Genomic DNA, 16,686 nt, shown 5'->3' with positions numbered 1-16,686 from the left:
AACAGGTTCTCTAACCCTTGCTTGCTTTCTACATCTTCTGGTACTCCTATGATGCAAATATTGTTATGTTTCATGTTGTCCCACAGCTCCCTTAAACTGTCCTTCTGTTTTTTTAAATTGTTTTTTTTCCTTTTGATTCTCTGATTGAGTAAATTTTTCTACTCTGTCTTCTAATTTGCTGGTCCAATCCTCAGCTTCCCATAACCTGCTGTTTATTCCTTCCAGTTTTTGTTTTTTTTTTTAAATTTCTACTATGCCATTCTTAATTTCCTTCATAGTTTCCATATCTTTTTCATGCTGTCGTGCATCCTTATGATCAGTATTCTGAATTCTATATCTGATAGATTGCTTATCTCCATTTCATTTAGCTCTTCTTCTAGAGAATTATTTTGTTCTTTCATTTGGAGCTTGTTTTTTGTCTCCCCATTTTGGCTGCCTGTTTGTATTTATTTCTATGTATTAGTTAGATCTGCTAGGACTCCCAGCCTTTTGGATGGTCTCTGGTGCAGGCCAATGTCAGACACTGTCTGTGACTGGCCTTGACTACCCTGTTTGAAGCTTTCCACATTCCACAGCTTGTGGTTTCCTCTGCTGTGGCTGAGTGTGTTTGGACAGGACCAAGATGTGCCTGAAGATGTGCTTTTCCAAGCCATGGGGCCAGATGCAAATCAGGCAAAGACTCAAAATACTCAGAGGCTGTTATTCAGTCTCTTAATGAGCCTCAGACTTTAGAAACTCCACGGGGTAGGGTGAGAGGTTTTCCAACAGGATGGGGCAATTACGCGCACTCCCCCACCGCCCCCCCAGGCAAAAGCTGCTTGGCTGGCAATGTCTGCCTGAGAAAGATGTCCTCTGCTGTATAGGGGAATGACTCGGTACAGGAATCCAGGTGGCTGCCCTCTGAGCCCTATCTCCAGAGCCCACAGTCCTGGATTCTCCTCAAACACCTGCAGTCCACTCTGCTCTTCCTCCGCCAGAGCCCAAGGTGAGTGGCTGCACACAAAACTTTGTGTATTGGCTCTTTGAGAGGGTGCCTGCATTTCCAGCCATCTCTCCCTGGCAGACAGAAACCAGTGCTTTTCATAGCCAGATGTTATGTGGGCCCCTGTCTCAGGTCTGGTGCTCTGGGCTGGGAAGCCCTGCCAGGGGTTTAGGCCCCAGAGTCCTCAGTAGGAACCCCCCACAGCTGAGATCTCCCTCCAGACCTTCAGTTGCTGCCTGTGGGGGCCCAGCCAGCCCTCTCACACCTCCACACTTCCTACTCATCTCCTTGCAGGCTCCACTTTTCATCCTTGGTTATGAGGGTGCTCTCCAGCTCATCTTCAGTTGATTATTCAGGATGGTTTGTCTATATCTTAGTTGTAATTCCAGTTTGGTCCTGGGAGAGTGTCAGTGTAGCTTCCACTCAATCTGCCACCATCTTGGATCATCTGTGAACTATGTACTCTTGACCATGTTTAGAGTATATCTAAATAATTTATTTCTATCCTGAGGCTTATGTAGTGTATATTAGTCAAATGCTACTGTACCTCTGAACAGTGTACCTACTATATAAAAATGAACTAAAAATCAGGCTAAATGGGTAGAATGTGATAAAGTGAGTGTTCCCATAAAGGAAAGAAGAGGAGAGATATTTAAGACATACTGTATGTAACTGGCTTGGTGGGCAGAGCAGGGAAGTACTCACACTCAATCCAAGCCTTGGGCAAGTTCTTTTCCCTGAGCGCAGTAGGGGTGATCATGTCCTCATCCTCGGGCTCTAAGAAGGAAAAGGTACATGAAACTCTATAAGGGCCCTTTACAAAGAATTTAGATGACCATTGCTTCCTATGGGGCGTTCCTCACCCAGGTCTTGTTCTGTACTATGACAGACACCCAAACCCTGGATTTTTAACCTTAAAGTGGTCTAAGTCCTGTGAACAACTGTTCATTGGATTGTATTTTGGTGACGAGGCATATTTGATAAGTCAAGCACTCTCTTTAGAGGGTTCTATGCCAATCATACAGAAGAGAGAGAAAGCCTGGCTCCTGCTACTTGTTTTGTAGCATTACCTTTACAGAACCTATTCTTATGGAGCATGGTGGTGACTAAAGTCCAGAGTGCAAAGTCAGAACCCTGGACAGAGGTCCTTGATCTGCTACATAGTGGCTGCATCACTTAGTGCCAATGGTTGCTTTTCTTGGTATTTCAGGTATTTCATTTATGAAATAAGAATAAAAAAAAATTATCTTCCTGAATTCTAGAGTGGATGAAATATGGTAACATAAAAGAAATATTCACTGGGTTCTAACCGGTACATTCATACAAACTTCCATTGGAGAGTATTGTGACTCTTTACTATTGTTTAGCAATTCCAAATATTTTCAAAGTGTAACTTTTGAATTCTGTGATTCAACCCTTCACAGACTCCCAATCTGGTTAACTGAAGAGTTTAAATTGCTCCTATAATGGTTTTCTTAATTATTAAAAATGTAAGCCTCTTTTCCTTTTTGACCACTTCATGGTTCATAAGTCACATAGCAGCTTTGCAAATTGTCACATTTGTTTAATTAGTCCACAGACCCTGCCATGTTGATTTATGTCAGCTGAATAACAGCCTCTTTGGGGAAATTGCAAATTGCTGACCACATTTCCTTCTTTTTCCAAGCAAATGAAAGAGAGACTAGGTGAACAACAGCCAGTGGAGGGCAGGAGCAGTGTGATGTTAGGCTGGGAAGAAAGATGTGACTACAATCCACTATACAACCATTGGATGACAATTTTCTTTTGGTCAATAGATTCAAATTGATTATACACTACACTGGCCTGAGAGAGCCAGGTGTCTGTGGGACAGTTTTCCATGTGCTATTTATTTACTTCCATCCCTATGTGCCATTTGCTCACTAGAACCTTTCCAGCAAAGGGTTTGACATTGTTTTCTTTGAACCTTATCTTTGGTGCTTTACTAAATTTATAACAGGGAGTAAATGTATCTATCTGGTTACCCCAAAAGATGATATAGGCTAAAAACATATAGGTTTAAAGAGGATTTTGAGACATCCATGGGTAATAGATTCCCACAATGTTATTAGGGAAGCTTTGGGTGGCGGGCAGTTGGAAGGTATCATTTTCTCAGGGTGGGAAACTCTTAATTAAAGACACCTTGGTAATAGATTCCAATAGTAATTGTTACCTTTTTATTAAAAATAAAGGCTAGGTGGTGAAATACAAGAATTGGATTGGATTTTTCTTTAACAAATACTGAGTATATAATATCTCCATGATATGATTTTCATAGACATATTTTATCAGTAGTTATTCCTAGCATATACTCTTGGCAAGTGACTGTTTTCACCAAGACAGAGAGGGGCCTATCTTTCTGATTTTAACACAGGATTGACACTTTATAACATGCCTACGGGGCAAGGTTTTATGTCTATTCTGCCTGGCCTGCAAAGTGTTCTTATTGAGCTTAGAATGTTACTTTTCTCCATTAGTCAGCTATCACCTTAGGAAAAGATATGTCTGTTACTTGTGCCACTTCTTTGATACTCATAATATAGAATAAATAAGCTATTTATTTCCCATTATTTAAATAAATTGCAGAAAAAACTAATCTGGGACAGGAGCAACTGTCCAGGCACTCAGGAAGACTCAGCCTGTTAGGATCTTGGAATATTTGGAAGAGGCTTTCTGAATCAATTTATCTGGCTTTTATCCCCTGGCTTGGTGATTCTATGATTTTTAAGATTGAAATAGTTGTTTCAGGGGAAAGTCCATTCCATGCAAATCATATTGGCTGGACTTTCAGCTGTATTAGCAGCCTGGTGCCTTATTTTTATTGAGCTCATAAATAATAAGACAGCAAAGCTATGTCCAAATTGTTCAATGGATGCCTCTTTCCATATAAATAAATATTACTTCTGTGTTCACAAATTCAGCCTTTGTTCCTTCTAAAAGCAGTTGTCATGAACTTCTCATTACCATTTTTCTTTCTTTCTTTCTTTTTTGAGGAATTAATTATTTATTTAAAAAGGAGTATTAAGACATTTGGGTAGACATTTGGGGAAAAATCAATTTAGATTTTTTAAAAATTTATCTTTACTGTTGAAAGTATTACAGATATCCCCCCTTCCCCCATTTTTCCCCATTGATCCCCTCTACCCCACATCTCCCTCCCCACCCCAGTCCTTCACCTCACTATTGCCTGTGTCCATGGGTTATGCATATATGCATATAAGTTCTTTGATTGATCTCTCCCCAAACACTCCTCCACCCCTGCCTTCCCACTGAGATTCATTTATCTGTTCCATGCTTCTATGTCTCTGGATCTATTTTGTTCCTCAGTCTATTTTGTTTATTAGATTCCACATATGAGTGAGATCATGTAAAACTGAATCAGGAAGGATCAGAAAACCTGAAAAGGCCAGTAACAACTGATAAAATCGAAGCAGTAATAAAAAAAAACTCCTAGCAAACTCCTGGTCCAGATGGCTTCACAGGGGAGCTTTCTAATTCTTTAAGTTGTAAGGTTAGATAGTTTACTAAAAAATTTTCTTGCTTTTTGAGGCAAGCCTGCAGTGCTATGAACTTCCCTCTCAAGACTGCTTTCCCTGTGTCCCATAGATTTTTGGGTTGTGTGTTCATTTTCATTTGTTTCCAGGAAGGTTTTGATTTCCTTTTTTGTCTTATTGTTAACCCATTCATTGTTTAATAATATGCTATTTAGCCTCCATGTGTCTGAATGTTTTTGAATGTTTTTATTGTAATTGATTTCTAGTTTCATGCCGCTGTGATCTGAGATGCTTGATATGATTTTAACCTTCTTGAACTTCTAGAGACTTGTTCTATGTCCTAACATGTAGTCTGTCTTTGAGAATGACCCATGTGCACTTGAGAAGAATGTATATTCTGAAGCTTTGGGGTGAAAATGTTATGTAAATATCAATTAAATCCATCTGATCTAGTGTGCCATTTAGTCACTGTTTCTGTGTTGACTTTTTGTCTGGAAGATCTATCCAGTGAAGTCTGTGGGGTGTTCCAGTCCATGACTATGACTGTATTGATGTTGATCTCTCCTTTAAAGTCCTTAAGGTTATTATCAATAGGTCCTTATTTATTGCCATTTTAATTCTTTATGCCTAAGTTTTTCTCTCTATTTCTTCTTATTATTACAGCAGTCCCTTTAACCTTTTTTGCAATGCTTCTATTTCTACTTCTAATTACAGCAGCCCTTTTAACATTTCCTGCAGTGCTGGTTTGGTGGTGGTAAATTCCTTTCTGATTTTTCTGGGTTTGACTACAGAGTCTTCTGTGTGTTTTTTTGTTTGGGAAGCTCTTTATTTCACCATCTATTTTGAATGATACCTTTGCTGGATAGAGGAGTCTTGGTTTCAGATCCTTGTTTTGCATTACCTTGAATACTTCATGCCATTCCCTTCTGGCCTGTAGAGTCTCTGATGAGAAGTCAGCTGACAGCCTTATGGGAGCTCCTTTGTAGGTAACAAATTGCTTTTCTCTTGCTGCCTTTAATATTCTCTCTTTGTCTTGAATTCTTGGCATTTTAATTATGATGTTTCTGGGTGTGGGCCTCTTTGGCTTCTTCTTGCTTGGGACTCTCTGTGCCTCCTTGACTTGTGTGACTTTTTCCCTCACCAGGTTAGGGAAGGTTTCTGCCATTTTTTTCAAAACAGGTTCTTTTATTCTTGCTTACTTTCGACCTCTTCTGGCACTCCATTCAACAGTGACTCTGAAAAAAATATCACATGACTATAATATTATGAAAGCCTGTGGAATTGTTTCAAGCCAGTGTTTTTAAAATGATAGTCATTTGGATATAGTTTATGTAAAAATAATTTGAAACAGAAGAACTAGAAAGTCAACAGCAAGGTTAAAATCATTTTTGAAAAGAGTAACAGTCAAAATTAGTTTACAAGCAAAGAAAACAAGTTCATGGGTTAGAAAAGTAAGAAATGGTCTGATCTGGCCTGAGCAGAAGCCCTCTACCTAGGTTTTCATTTTGCTCCTTATCTTTGCAAAACATTTATCAATGGCTCGATCTTACATTTCAATCCAACAACATTTCCTAGTGTTCTGATTGTTTAACTAACTGAGACACTGCCCTTATTAAGGACTGAAATTTACATGGCAATCTTTGGGCAGTCAACCCCCATTACTTAAAGGGGCCGTGGCCTCAGATTGGTGCTGCTGAAACGCATGGCAAACTCAGTGGGTCTGGTTGAATTCTGCCCATTATGTTGCTATGGTGGCTTGTCCCACTGTTGCTGCCTTTGGAAATATTTCATTGTAGAATCTGAGTATAGAGCTTTCCAAGCTTTTATAGTTCTAGTAGCTGTCCCTTTTAATAGGTTTCAGTATTCCACTGCCTCTGCCGAAATGGGGCATCCAGGATATGACAGTGTTTCAAATGTGGCCTGCCCTGTAAAATGCATGTTGTACAGTCTCCTATTGACTTCCACATTCTGAGTATCACACTTACCTTAATATCACCTGAGTCGGCCTTGGTTTTTTGGTTGCCAACCTCCTCCCCCAAAAATACTTGGGGGTCAACTAAAGACCTTGGATATTTTAGCCCATGAATTACAGCTAACTCAGGTGGTCTTTTTCATTCTGCAATATTATACTCGGTTTATGGAACATAATTGCAGTTTTCATGTACCTCTGTTAAAATTTATCTTATTGGTTTCAGACCAGTTTTACAAAATATTTTTGAATTTTGATTACTCATAGTTTAACATCACCTGCACTTTTTTTGTTGTTAATCCTTACCCAAGGATATATTTTCCATTGTTTTTTTTGGATTTGACAGAATCCTAGCCATCAGCCATAGTATGTATAATATGATCGGGGGGGGGGGGAATCACTGGTCAAAAATGGGCCTTTTCTGATTTTTCTAGGTTTGACTATAGAGCCTTCAGATAACATTAATGTAAGTGTCTGTCCCATTGTTAGAAATGATGTAGAATTCTCTATTGCTTGTGAGCCTATTCTCTGTCAAATAGTGAAAAATAAAATAGTATTACTTATTTAGCCCTTTCTCTATTAACTATGTTAGTCAACCTTACAAAGAGAAGACCCATCTAGTGTAGTGGAAAGAGTGTGCACTTTGGAACTGGTCACCAGCATTCACTTATGACTAATGTGAGGCTGTGTGCAAGTTGCTCCATGTATTGGAGCCTCCAAAGCCTTGACTGTCCAGTGGGGATATTAATTCCTATTTTGTCTCAGTCTTGGGAAGAGTCAATGGAGCCAAGTTGGAGTTTCAGACCAATCAAGATAGTTGGATAAGGGTGCATGGGTGTTCTTATCTTGGGAATAGCAAGAACATAAAAATAGATTAATAATCTTCAAGTGGGAATTAAAAAGATAGTAATGGAAAATCTGCTGCAAGCTTTATGCTCTTTACAGTTCTAATTTTGGGAAGTGAGAGTTACTCTACCATTCCTTGCTAAAGATATACTTTCAGGAAATTATATTCCTTTCAATTGTATCCTCACCACCTTAATCAAATGCATCATGGTACCATGCAATCAACATGCTGTTTCATGAAATTTCAGATTTTCAAATACAGGGAATCAATTGTAACTGAAAATGTAAAAGTGTATGCAATTCCATGTGGCTTGAACAGCCGGTCAGTGAATTCTGATAGTAATTCAAGATAATCAGAATCTGCCACAGAGGAAATACAGAAGACCTGGGAAAGAAGGTACACATTTAAGAAGTGAGTTTATCCCTCAGGTGTCTGAAATACCTTTTAATCTAACCAGGGACACACCTCTAAAGCCAGTGGTGAAAAGGAATATAACTAAGCCTCTCATAGATCGAGGCTGAAAAGATACAACACCAGCCTGGGATGGAAGTGTTGTGTCTTTTCAGCTTGATCAATAGGACCTATATCTTTTAAGTGATAGCACTAACTTTGGAGAATACCAACCTTAAACAGGAAAAAAAAATCTAAAATTTAAAAGAAGTCATTGAGTATTTTAGAGTCAGAGTAATTGGAATTCAGCTTTAAAATATTGTCACATAGTTATTTTGGGGTGTTTTGATGAAACTCATAGGTAACATTTGTCAAGAATGTTATCAACTGCATACAAATGCACATCTCAAAAAACACTTGGAAATATTCTATCTCTTAAGTAAGTTAATCATCCCCTCTAAATTTTGTATGTATTTTTAATGTACTTACCACCTCCATTTAAATAGTGCTAGGTAAAATCCAATCTGTCAGCACTAGTCTTAATTATACTTACAGATTCTGCTTCAGTGGTGCCGCTGTGAATGAATCTGTGAAGTATCTCCTTGCATTATAGCTCTTCATACATCAAAGATTCTTTTTGAACTAGGTAATTATAGAAGGAAATAACAACATGTTTTATTGCTACCTGAGGGTTTTTATTAATATTACCTTTGTGCCCAGCTGGCATGGCTCAGTGGTTGCACATCGACCTATGAACCAGGAGGTCTCCAGTTCGATAACTGGTCAGGGCACATGCCCGGGTTGGGCGTTCAATCTCCAGTAGGGGGCATGCAAGAGGTAGCCAATCAGTGACTCTTCATTGATGTTTCTATCTCTTTCTTCCTCTCCCTTCCTCTCTGAAATAAAAAAAAAATATATAAAAAATATTACATTTGCAGTGACTATGTTACCCATAAATGTTGAAGAAAAGTATTATGTAACTGATTCATTGAAAAGGTCTTTCATAAACTTTCATCCCTTATGCCCTTCCCCAAAGCTGTCCTGTATTTCTATCATGTTTAATGTGTACCTACAAAAATGTTTGATGAATCCAACACATGCTGGCACTGTCCTGCTTCACAAACTTTGTCATCTCTCTGGTGCTGGGGTGTTAAGCATGTGATTTAATTATCCTTACTCTTCAGGTAAAGCATGCTGGCCACAAGCCCTATTACTAAAGCATGATTTGAATATACAGGACCTCTTTTCAAACTAAATGTTTGAAAGAACTGAGAAGGTGCCCTTTCTGATAACAGAGAGTGAGGGAGGCTGAGGGGCTTATCCTACTTTGAGACTTGAACTCACAAATATACAGTGTGTATGTCTGGGTGGAACAGAGCTACCAATCACATGACAAAGCACTCTCTTCAGCTTTCTCATCTTTGCATGGAAAAATCAACAGCATGTGTGTAATCTTGTCACTATCTATTAGGCTACATCAAGAGAAATGAGTATCAGAGTATCCAGAACCAGGATGGTGACAGTACTGCTCTCCCCTGAGCTGACCAATCACACGTCAAACAGAATACCATGAGTTAGAAGAGCCCCTCTGGGGAGCACCTAGGATAGTGACAGAATGCAGAACTCAAGCATTAGAAGAAAAGTTGAACATTCCCAACAAATAAGTGAACAAGCAGTGGATGTCTCAGCCTAGAGAAAAGATGACACCAGGGGATAAAATTGCTGTATCTCAACAGCTAAAGGCTTGTCATGTGAAAGAAGAGGAGGATGTGTTCTGTGCAGCTCCAAAGTATGATCCATAGGTAGAGGCTCCTGAGAGACTCGGGTGTAGCTCATATCCAGGAAGAATAATCTGATCAGGCTGCCTCAATATGTGAGCTCCCTGTCATTGGCAATGTGCAAGTGGATGTTAGATGGCCCTTTGTATTGCAAATAGGCTTCAAGCACCAGTGTGGAGCAAGGGAATGGACCAAATGACTTTAAGTCTCTCTGAAAAAAATTCAACCAATTCAATCAGTGAGTATTTATAAAGGGCTTACTATGTTTAGTGCCAAGAAGGTGTTTAATTTTCTAAGTGCCCCAAAATAAAGTTGCTTTTTTTTTCCTCATCAGGAGATGACACATTCCTGGCCAACTCCTCTCACTGCCATACATACTCCTGGAAACTCTGAGCAGAACACATTTTCCATCCCAGGACAGGTCAGTTATCTACCTTCCTCCATTTTTCTTTATCCTACTTCAATTATGCCAATCTTCTAGCTCCATAAAATCTAGACTTTCTCTTGTCCCTTGAGATGTTATTATAAATATCATTTTTGTTGAAAGAGAGTCTTTAAGAAAATATACACTTTGACACTGCATATGCTACCATACCTAGAGCATGGCCACTGTCCAACTTACTGTGCCCAGAGCTGACTAATCAGAGAGAAGAATGAACTTGTCCTTTAAGGAAGACCAAATAGATAATGTATCAACATATGAAAAATTTTAAATTATAAAAGCCTATAGACTTCATTCTAATAGATCAATTTTTATTTTTATATCACCTTCCAGTTCTTGCTCACAGAGCATCATATAAAGATACCACTCTGTTTCTCTTATGTATTCTTAATATAGTTGTTTATTAACAATAACAAGCACATCTTTTTAACAACAAAAACCCCAACACATTGTATTGACAGAAATTTTTCTTCTGTAGTCCTATTGTCAAATGTTTAATATAATTTTGCCTCACCTGCTCCCAGTAAGTTTTTTTCTCACCATCAGTTTTTAAAATACCTAAGTAGCTTATTGAATGGAGGGGGGCAACTGTTCTGATACAAATCTTTGCAAGCTATGCATACACTCAAGCAACCACCTCTAAGTGACCTGCAGTTGGCATTGATCTAGGTACCAACTACTCTTGTGTGGTTGTCTTCCAGCACAAAAAAAGTGGAAATAATTGCCAATGATCAGGGAAACTGAAACACCCCAAGTTATATCACCTTTACTGATACTGAACAATGAATTGGTAATGCTGCAAAGAATTAAGATGCAATGAATCCTACCAACACAGATTTGCTGCCAAATATTTGATTGGACATAGATTTGATGGTGCTGTTGTCCAGTCTGATATGAAACATTAGCTCTTTGTGGTGGTGAATGATGCTGGCAGGACGAAGGCCCAAGTGGAATACAAGGGAGAGATAAAATGTTTCTATCTAGCAGAGGTGTCATCTATGGTTTTCACGAAGATGAAGCAAATTGCAGAAACTTACCTTGGGAAGACTGTTACCAATGCTGTTGTCATAGTACTTGCTTACTTCAATGGCTCTCAGCATCAGGCTACCAAAGATCCACTGCTATTACTTATGGCTTAGACAAAAAGTTTGAAGCTGAAAGAAAGTTCTGATCTTTGACTCTGGAGGTAGCAAGTTAAATGTGTCGCAATGTCTCACAATTGAAGATGAAATCTTTGAGGTAAACTCTGCAGCTAGGGACACCCACTTAGGTAGAGAAGACTTAACAACTGAATGGTCAATTACTTCATTGCAGAGTTCAAGCACAAGCATAAGAAGGACATCAGTGAGCACAAGAGGGCTGTCCATCGCCTTCATACTGCTTGTGAATATGCTAAGCATACTCTCTCATCCAGCAGCCAGGCCAGTATTGAGATTGATTTGCTCAGTGAAGGAATTGACTTCTACCTCTACCATCCATGCCCCATTTGAAGACTTGAATGCTGACCTTTTCTGTGGCACCCTGGACCTTGTGGAGAAAGCGCTTCAAGATGCCAAGCTTGACAAGTCTCAGATCCATGATATTGTCCTGATGGGTGGCCTACCTATATCCCCAAGATTCAGAAACTCCTACAGAACTTTTCCAATGGCAAAGAGTTGAATAAGAGCATCAACCCTGATGAGGCTGTTGCTTATGGTGCAGCTGTCCAGGCAGCCATACTATCTGGAGACAAACCCAAAACTGTTGGAGATTTGCTGCTGTTGGTTGTCACTCCTCTTTCCCTTGACATTGAGACTGCTGGTGGAGTCATGACTGTCCTCATCAAGCACAATACTACCATTTCTCCCAAGCAGACACAGACCTTCACTACCTACTCTGACAATCAGCCTGGTGTGTTCATTCAGGTTTACAAAGGTGAACATGCCATGACCAAGGATAACAACCTGCTTGGCAAGTTTGAACTCCCAGGCATTCCTCCTGCACCTTGTATTCCTCAGATCGAAATCACTCTTGATATTGATGCCAATGGCATCCATAATGTCTCTGATGTGGATAAGAGTACTGAAAAAGAGAACAAGATTACCATCACTAATGTCAAGGGTCATCTGAGCAAGGAAGACATTGAATGCAGGGTCCAGGAAGCTGAAAGTACAAAGCTGAAAACGAGAAGCATTAGAGCAAGGTGTCTTCCAAGAATTCACACAAATCTTATGCATTCAACATGAAACAAACGTTGAAGATGAAAAACTTCAAGGCAAGATCAATGATGGGAGCAAACAGAAGGTTATTCACAAATGTAAGGAAATCAACTGGCTTAATAACCAGGAGGAAGGCAGGGGTGGGTGGGGAGAGAGATTAACCTAAGAACTTATATGCATAACCCATGGACACAGGCAATAGTGTGGTGAAGGCCTGGGGAAGAAGCAGGAGCAGGAAGAGGGAGTCAATGGGGGAAAAAAGGGGGTCATCCATAATACTTTCAACAATAAAGATAAATTTTAAAAATACTCCATGCAGAAGAACAGAATGGGCAAATGCCTGGCAAGACGAAGGATCATGGTGTGATCCATACTGATATGATATCTCGAGTGGCTGGATCAGTGTTTGCATGATGGGGAGTAGAGAGAGATGAACACCGTGCAGATAAATACATCTCTGCAGAAGGCCTTGAGTGCCAGCCAAGGAATTTGGACTTTATATGTAGAAAACAAATCAGATCCCTTAATTTTTGGGATCCTGATTTTGACAACAGCATTGGCTTAAATTGCATTGGTCCCTTCCCACCTTTGAAAAGGGTCAGAATTAAGTGAGCACCAACCCTCTCTGGGTGTGTATCATTCCCTCCTATGTTCCTACTCTCACTCCTTAGACTGCCCTGGGCCTGGTACCTTCTCCCTAACATCCAACAATTGTGCAGCAATTGTAGTGTGTTCAGTTCTGTTGTCCAATTTTGTAGATAATTTGTACAAGTCACAATTTTGACAGTTACGAGTGTACACAATACAACTGCTTGTTTAAATGGCTTTTGTAGTAAGTGCAAAATTTGGTATCAGGCATAATTTTTTTCTTCTGACAATTATCTGTGTACGATCAACTCTATGATGAAGGTATAATCAAGTGGGATAAAATGGTGAAATCAGGATGACCATACACCCACTCTTTTGTTTTGCTTGATCCCTCCCGAAATGTTGGTTTGAAAGAAAAGTTCATTTAAAGTAACAATAATAGCATCAACAACATGCATAATGCTATGATGTGCCGCACCTCATTCTAAGTACTTAATATATATTAAATAATTTGATCATCACTGTGATGAAAAGAGATTGGTAATTTGACTATCCTTACTTGACAGAGGAAGAAACTGAGGCACAGAGTAAAGTAATGTGCTCAGAATTACCTACCTAATAAATAACAGAACCAGCTTTTAGATCCAGATGTTCTGGCAATGTAGTTTTTTATCTCACAGATTTAAAGTTGTCCAGTTCAAATTCTGTTTTCCAAAACATAGGTATCTCCAATAAATACATGTAACCAGGGTGATCACCCTTTTCTCAGTGCTTACACCAGAACTAGGGGTCACAACCCTCTCAGAAACCATCCATTTCTTCTTATATCCATGACAGAGCTTGCACAGTAGAAAGGGTCACCCCCATATGCCATAGTTGTGGGTTCAATCCCTGGTCAAGGCACATATGGGAATCAACCAATAGATGCATAAATAAGTAGAAAAACAAACAGATGCTCCTCCCCTCAATTCAATAAATAAAAATTAAAAAGCCCTGGCCAGTATGGCTCAGTTGGTTGGGCATCATCCCTTGTACTGAAAGGTTGCTGTTTCTATTCCCAGTCAGGACACATGCCCAGGTTGCAGGCTCAGTCCTTGGTGGAGCCATGCAGGAAGCAGCCAATTGATGTTTCACTCTCATCATTGATGTTTCAATCTTTCCCTCCCTCCCTTCCTTTCTTTCTAAAAAATCAATTAAAAAGTCTTAAAAAATTATTGCATGAATAATGCAGATACTTTCCATGACCAAGCTATTTCTAATTAGGTATGTATGTAGAGCAAGTTGGGTAATATCCAAAAGTGTTTCATTTGTTTGGAATTCTGGTTTTAAAAAGTTTTAACATTTAAAAACTGTGTCAAGAATATATAACACCAGTGACTCAAATTTAGTAAATAACAACCCTCCAATTTGTTTCATGAATTACTGCCCTGCTGCCCTGCACAACTGATTGTTTCAGTCTAAAGTGTAAAATACTTGGATGAAGGTTAAAAATTCTGCCCAGATACTTGGTGTATTTGACTTTGGAAATTTTTATTTGATTCCTAAAAGTATACAATCTCAAACTTGCCCTATACAATTATAATGAAATCCCTTTAAAGACATAACAGGTAGAAATATTGGTATACAGTTAAAACATGTAAATGGTTAACCGCTCATTTATTTGGTAGTTTGGGAAATGAAGTGTTCTGGATAATTGAAATTCTTGGATGAACAAAGGTTATCCTTCCATACGAATCATATAATAGGTGTCATTTTGAAATGTAATTAATATTTTCTGACTTCTTATAAAAATTATAGTGAACATGCTTTAGTCTTTCTTGATAACTTTGACATTGTTATGATCACCAGTTATTGTACTATGCTGTAGTATTATATTATGCTGTAATTGTGCCCTCAAGAGCTATTAAGATGGGCAGAAATGCTTGCCTCTATATTAAATGGCCATAGACTTTTGTGCTCTTTAAGTTCAGATTTTCTATGTCATTTTGTTTGGCCCCCTGTGCTATCAGTTTTCATGTCTCAGTGTTCCTAGTGGCTGTGGCTCTAAAAGTGTTTCTGCTTTCTAGTCATCTATGATTTGCTAAGTGGTGGGAATCAAATGGCCAAGCTTGTTACAGTTGTCAAAAGTCAGTTCTCTATCAGTGAAGGTACAGAAACTTTTCAGCAGCACAGCTCTTAAATTGAGAGGCCTTTTCCATCTCTTATGAACATTTTATGGTAGTCTTCTGGAGTGCTGATCTTGCCAGAAAATAAGTCTCTTGGGCAACAGAATCACGCTAAGTATACTGCAAAGTACACTTTTTATTAAAGCACAGTGCTATCATTCTTGTTTACTTATTTTAAATATAAATTATGCTATGATCCTATTTTTACTCTATAGTGTGGCAAGTTTAGGCTTAAATAATAGATTATTTCTAGCACTTATTGCTGTAACTAATTCTTATATTTACTGGAATTCATTGTCTCCAGTTTTGACACATTTGCTTTGCAGTCGATATTCTCTTTTCTATCCATGAGGTGCTGTGCACACCCTGTACATCATTGTTATACTTCTGCTTGCAAGTTTTGTCAGGATCCATACAGGCATGCCACGCTCTGAGAAAGCCTGACATATCCAAACACTGATTTCTCAAAACAGTGAATGAATTGTGTGTAGGGTGACTTTCAAATCAAATTTAAATCCCTTTAAATAATGTGCTCCACTAGCATATTTCAAATTGCTTCCTATGCTTCATGGAATTTGTAATAAAGTTTCAAGAACAGTTTTTTCTTGAAAATGAGATACATGTATTGCATGTGTGTCACAGTTAAGGTAGAAAATTGGAGTTGTTTCTATAAAATGGAACAAGTAAGCAAATCTATTAATTACAGCCTTGTTTATACTTCTACAAAAACCATGATTATTTCTCTGAACTAAGTACCTTTTACTTCCTTAGAGGCATAATTGCCTAGGTCAGTGAGAAATTATATACTTGAATTTCACACATGGAGGTCATTTGTTCCCATGTTGCACAGACTTCCAAATAGATACCAGTCTGAATAATTCTGAGAAAATGGCTGTTATGATCATGTTGCAGCAAGTTTATTTATCAAATGTTTATCCTTCAAATAGAGCTACAGACAGATGTCTAATTAATGGAATTGTCAACAATGGTTTCCTATTTACAAACATTACTCAACTTATATCTTCAGCAATAAGAGATATATCTTTTATTCCCTTTGAGTCATTTAACTAATGTTTGTATTTTATGTGTTCTTCCTTATAGGAATCCCAACATATGACTTCAGGATTCACCTTACAAAGTAGGTGGTTTTAAAAACATTCTTAGTCCAAATTTTATGTCCTCTCCTCCCTCTTCTCTTTTCTACCTAATATTATTGAAATATAAAATAACAATAACAAAAAGTCATATTGTGATACATCCAGTTTGTTTTTTCATCTTTTATTAATTGAAAGATGCTGTGAAAAAGTATAACTGGAAGGGCTGCATGTCTGAATTAAATCGGTTTAATTCAGAATAATCCTTTGACAGTAGAAAATATGGATAGTAATTATGCATGCCGTTTCTTTTCAGAGTGGAGCGACCCAACCAGCAGAGCTTCTACAAAGTAAGTATCACTCAAGTTGTGAATACTCGGGTTTTCAAAATAGGCTTCTTCAGGGGCATTTGGCAAGGAAATGGTGCCTCAGTGCTGAGTGAAACTTGTTCTTTGTCCTGCTCCTTAAAAATATGAACCTTGACTCATAATAATATGGTTAGAGGGGAGAACGAGATTTACCACGATAAGCAACTAACAGTAAAAATGAATGATATAACCAATAGGTCCTCTAATGATGTAGACACAGGCTGAATAAATACTTGGGATATGAAAACAACTATAATTCTTGACTAGTTGTTTGAGTATTGTGTAACATCAGCTACAGACATCATTATATACAATACCCAGACACCTCTAACGAAGATGGAGAAAGGGCACAT

The 16,686-nt window shown here is 38.5% G+C and overlaps 1 protein-coding gene across 7 annotated transcripts in view; it reads left to right on the top strand.

The window, feature by feature from the left end:
- The window catches only part of AFF2 (ALF transcription elongation factor 2), a 383,765-nt gene that overhangs the window by 248,517 nt on the left and 118,562 nt on the right, over positions 1 to 16,686 (top strand). For 5 of the 7 annotated variants that reach the window (XM_016203682.2, XM_016203681.2, XM_016203685.2 and 2 more), the window contains 3 exons: positions 9,813 to 9,899; positions 15,973 to 16,009; positions 16,282 to 16,315. In XM_016203682.2, coding sequence (XP_016059168.2) covers positions 9,813 to 9,899; positions 15,973 to 16,009; positions 16,282 to 16,315 — 158 coding nt within the window. The remainder of the gene's footprint in view (positions 1 to 9,812; positions 9,900 to 15,972; positions 16,010 to 16,281; positions 16,316 to 16,686) is intronic. The other 2 variants (XM_087829415.1, XM_087829414.1) reach the window with 1 other exon arrangement.

The sequence above is a fragment of the Miniopterus natalensis genome, chromosome X (assembly GCF_054644295.1).
Source record: "Miniopterus natalensis isolate mMinNat1 chromosome X, mMinNat1.hap1, whole genome shotgun sequence".
Lineage (NCBI taxonomy): Eukaryota > Metazoa > Chordata > Mammalia > Chiroptera > Miniopteridae > Miniopterus > Miniopterus natalensis.
This window is presented reverse-complemented; position numbering and strand designations above follow the sequence as displayed.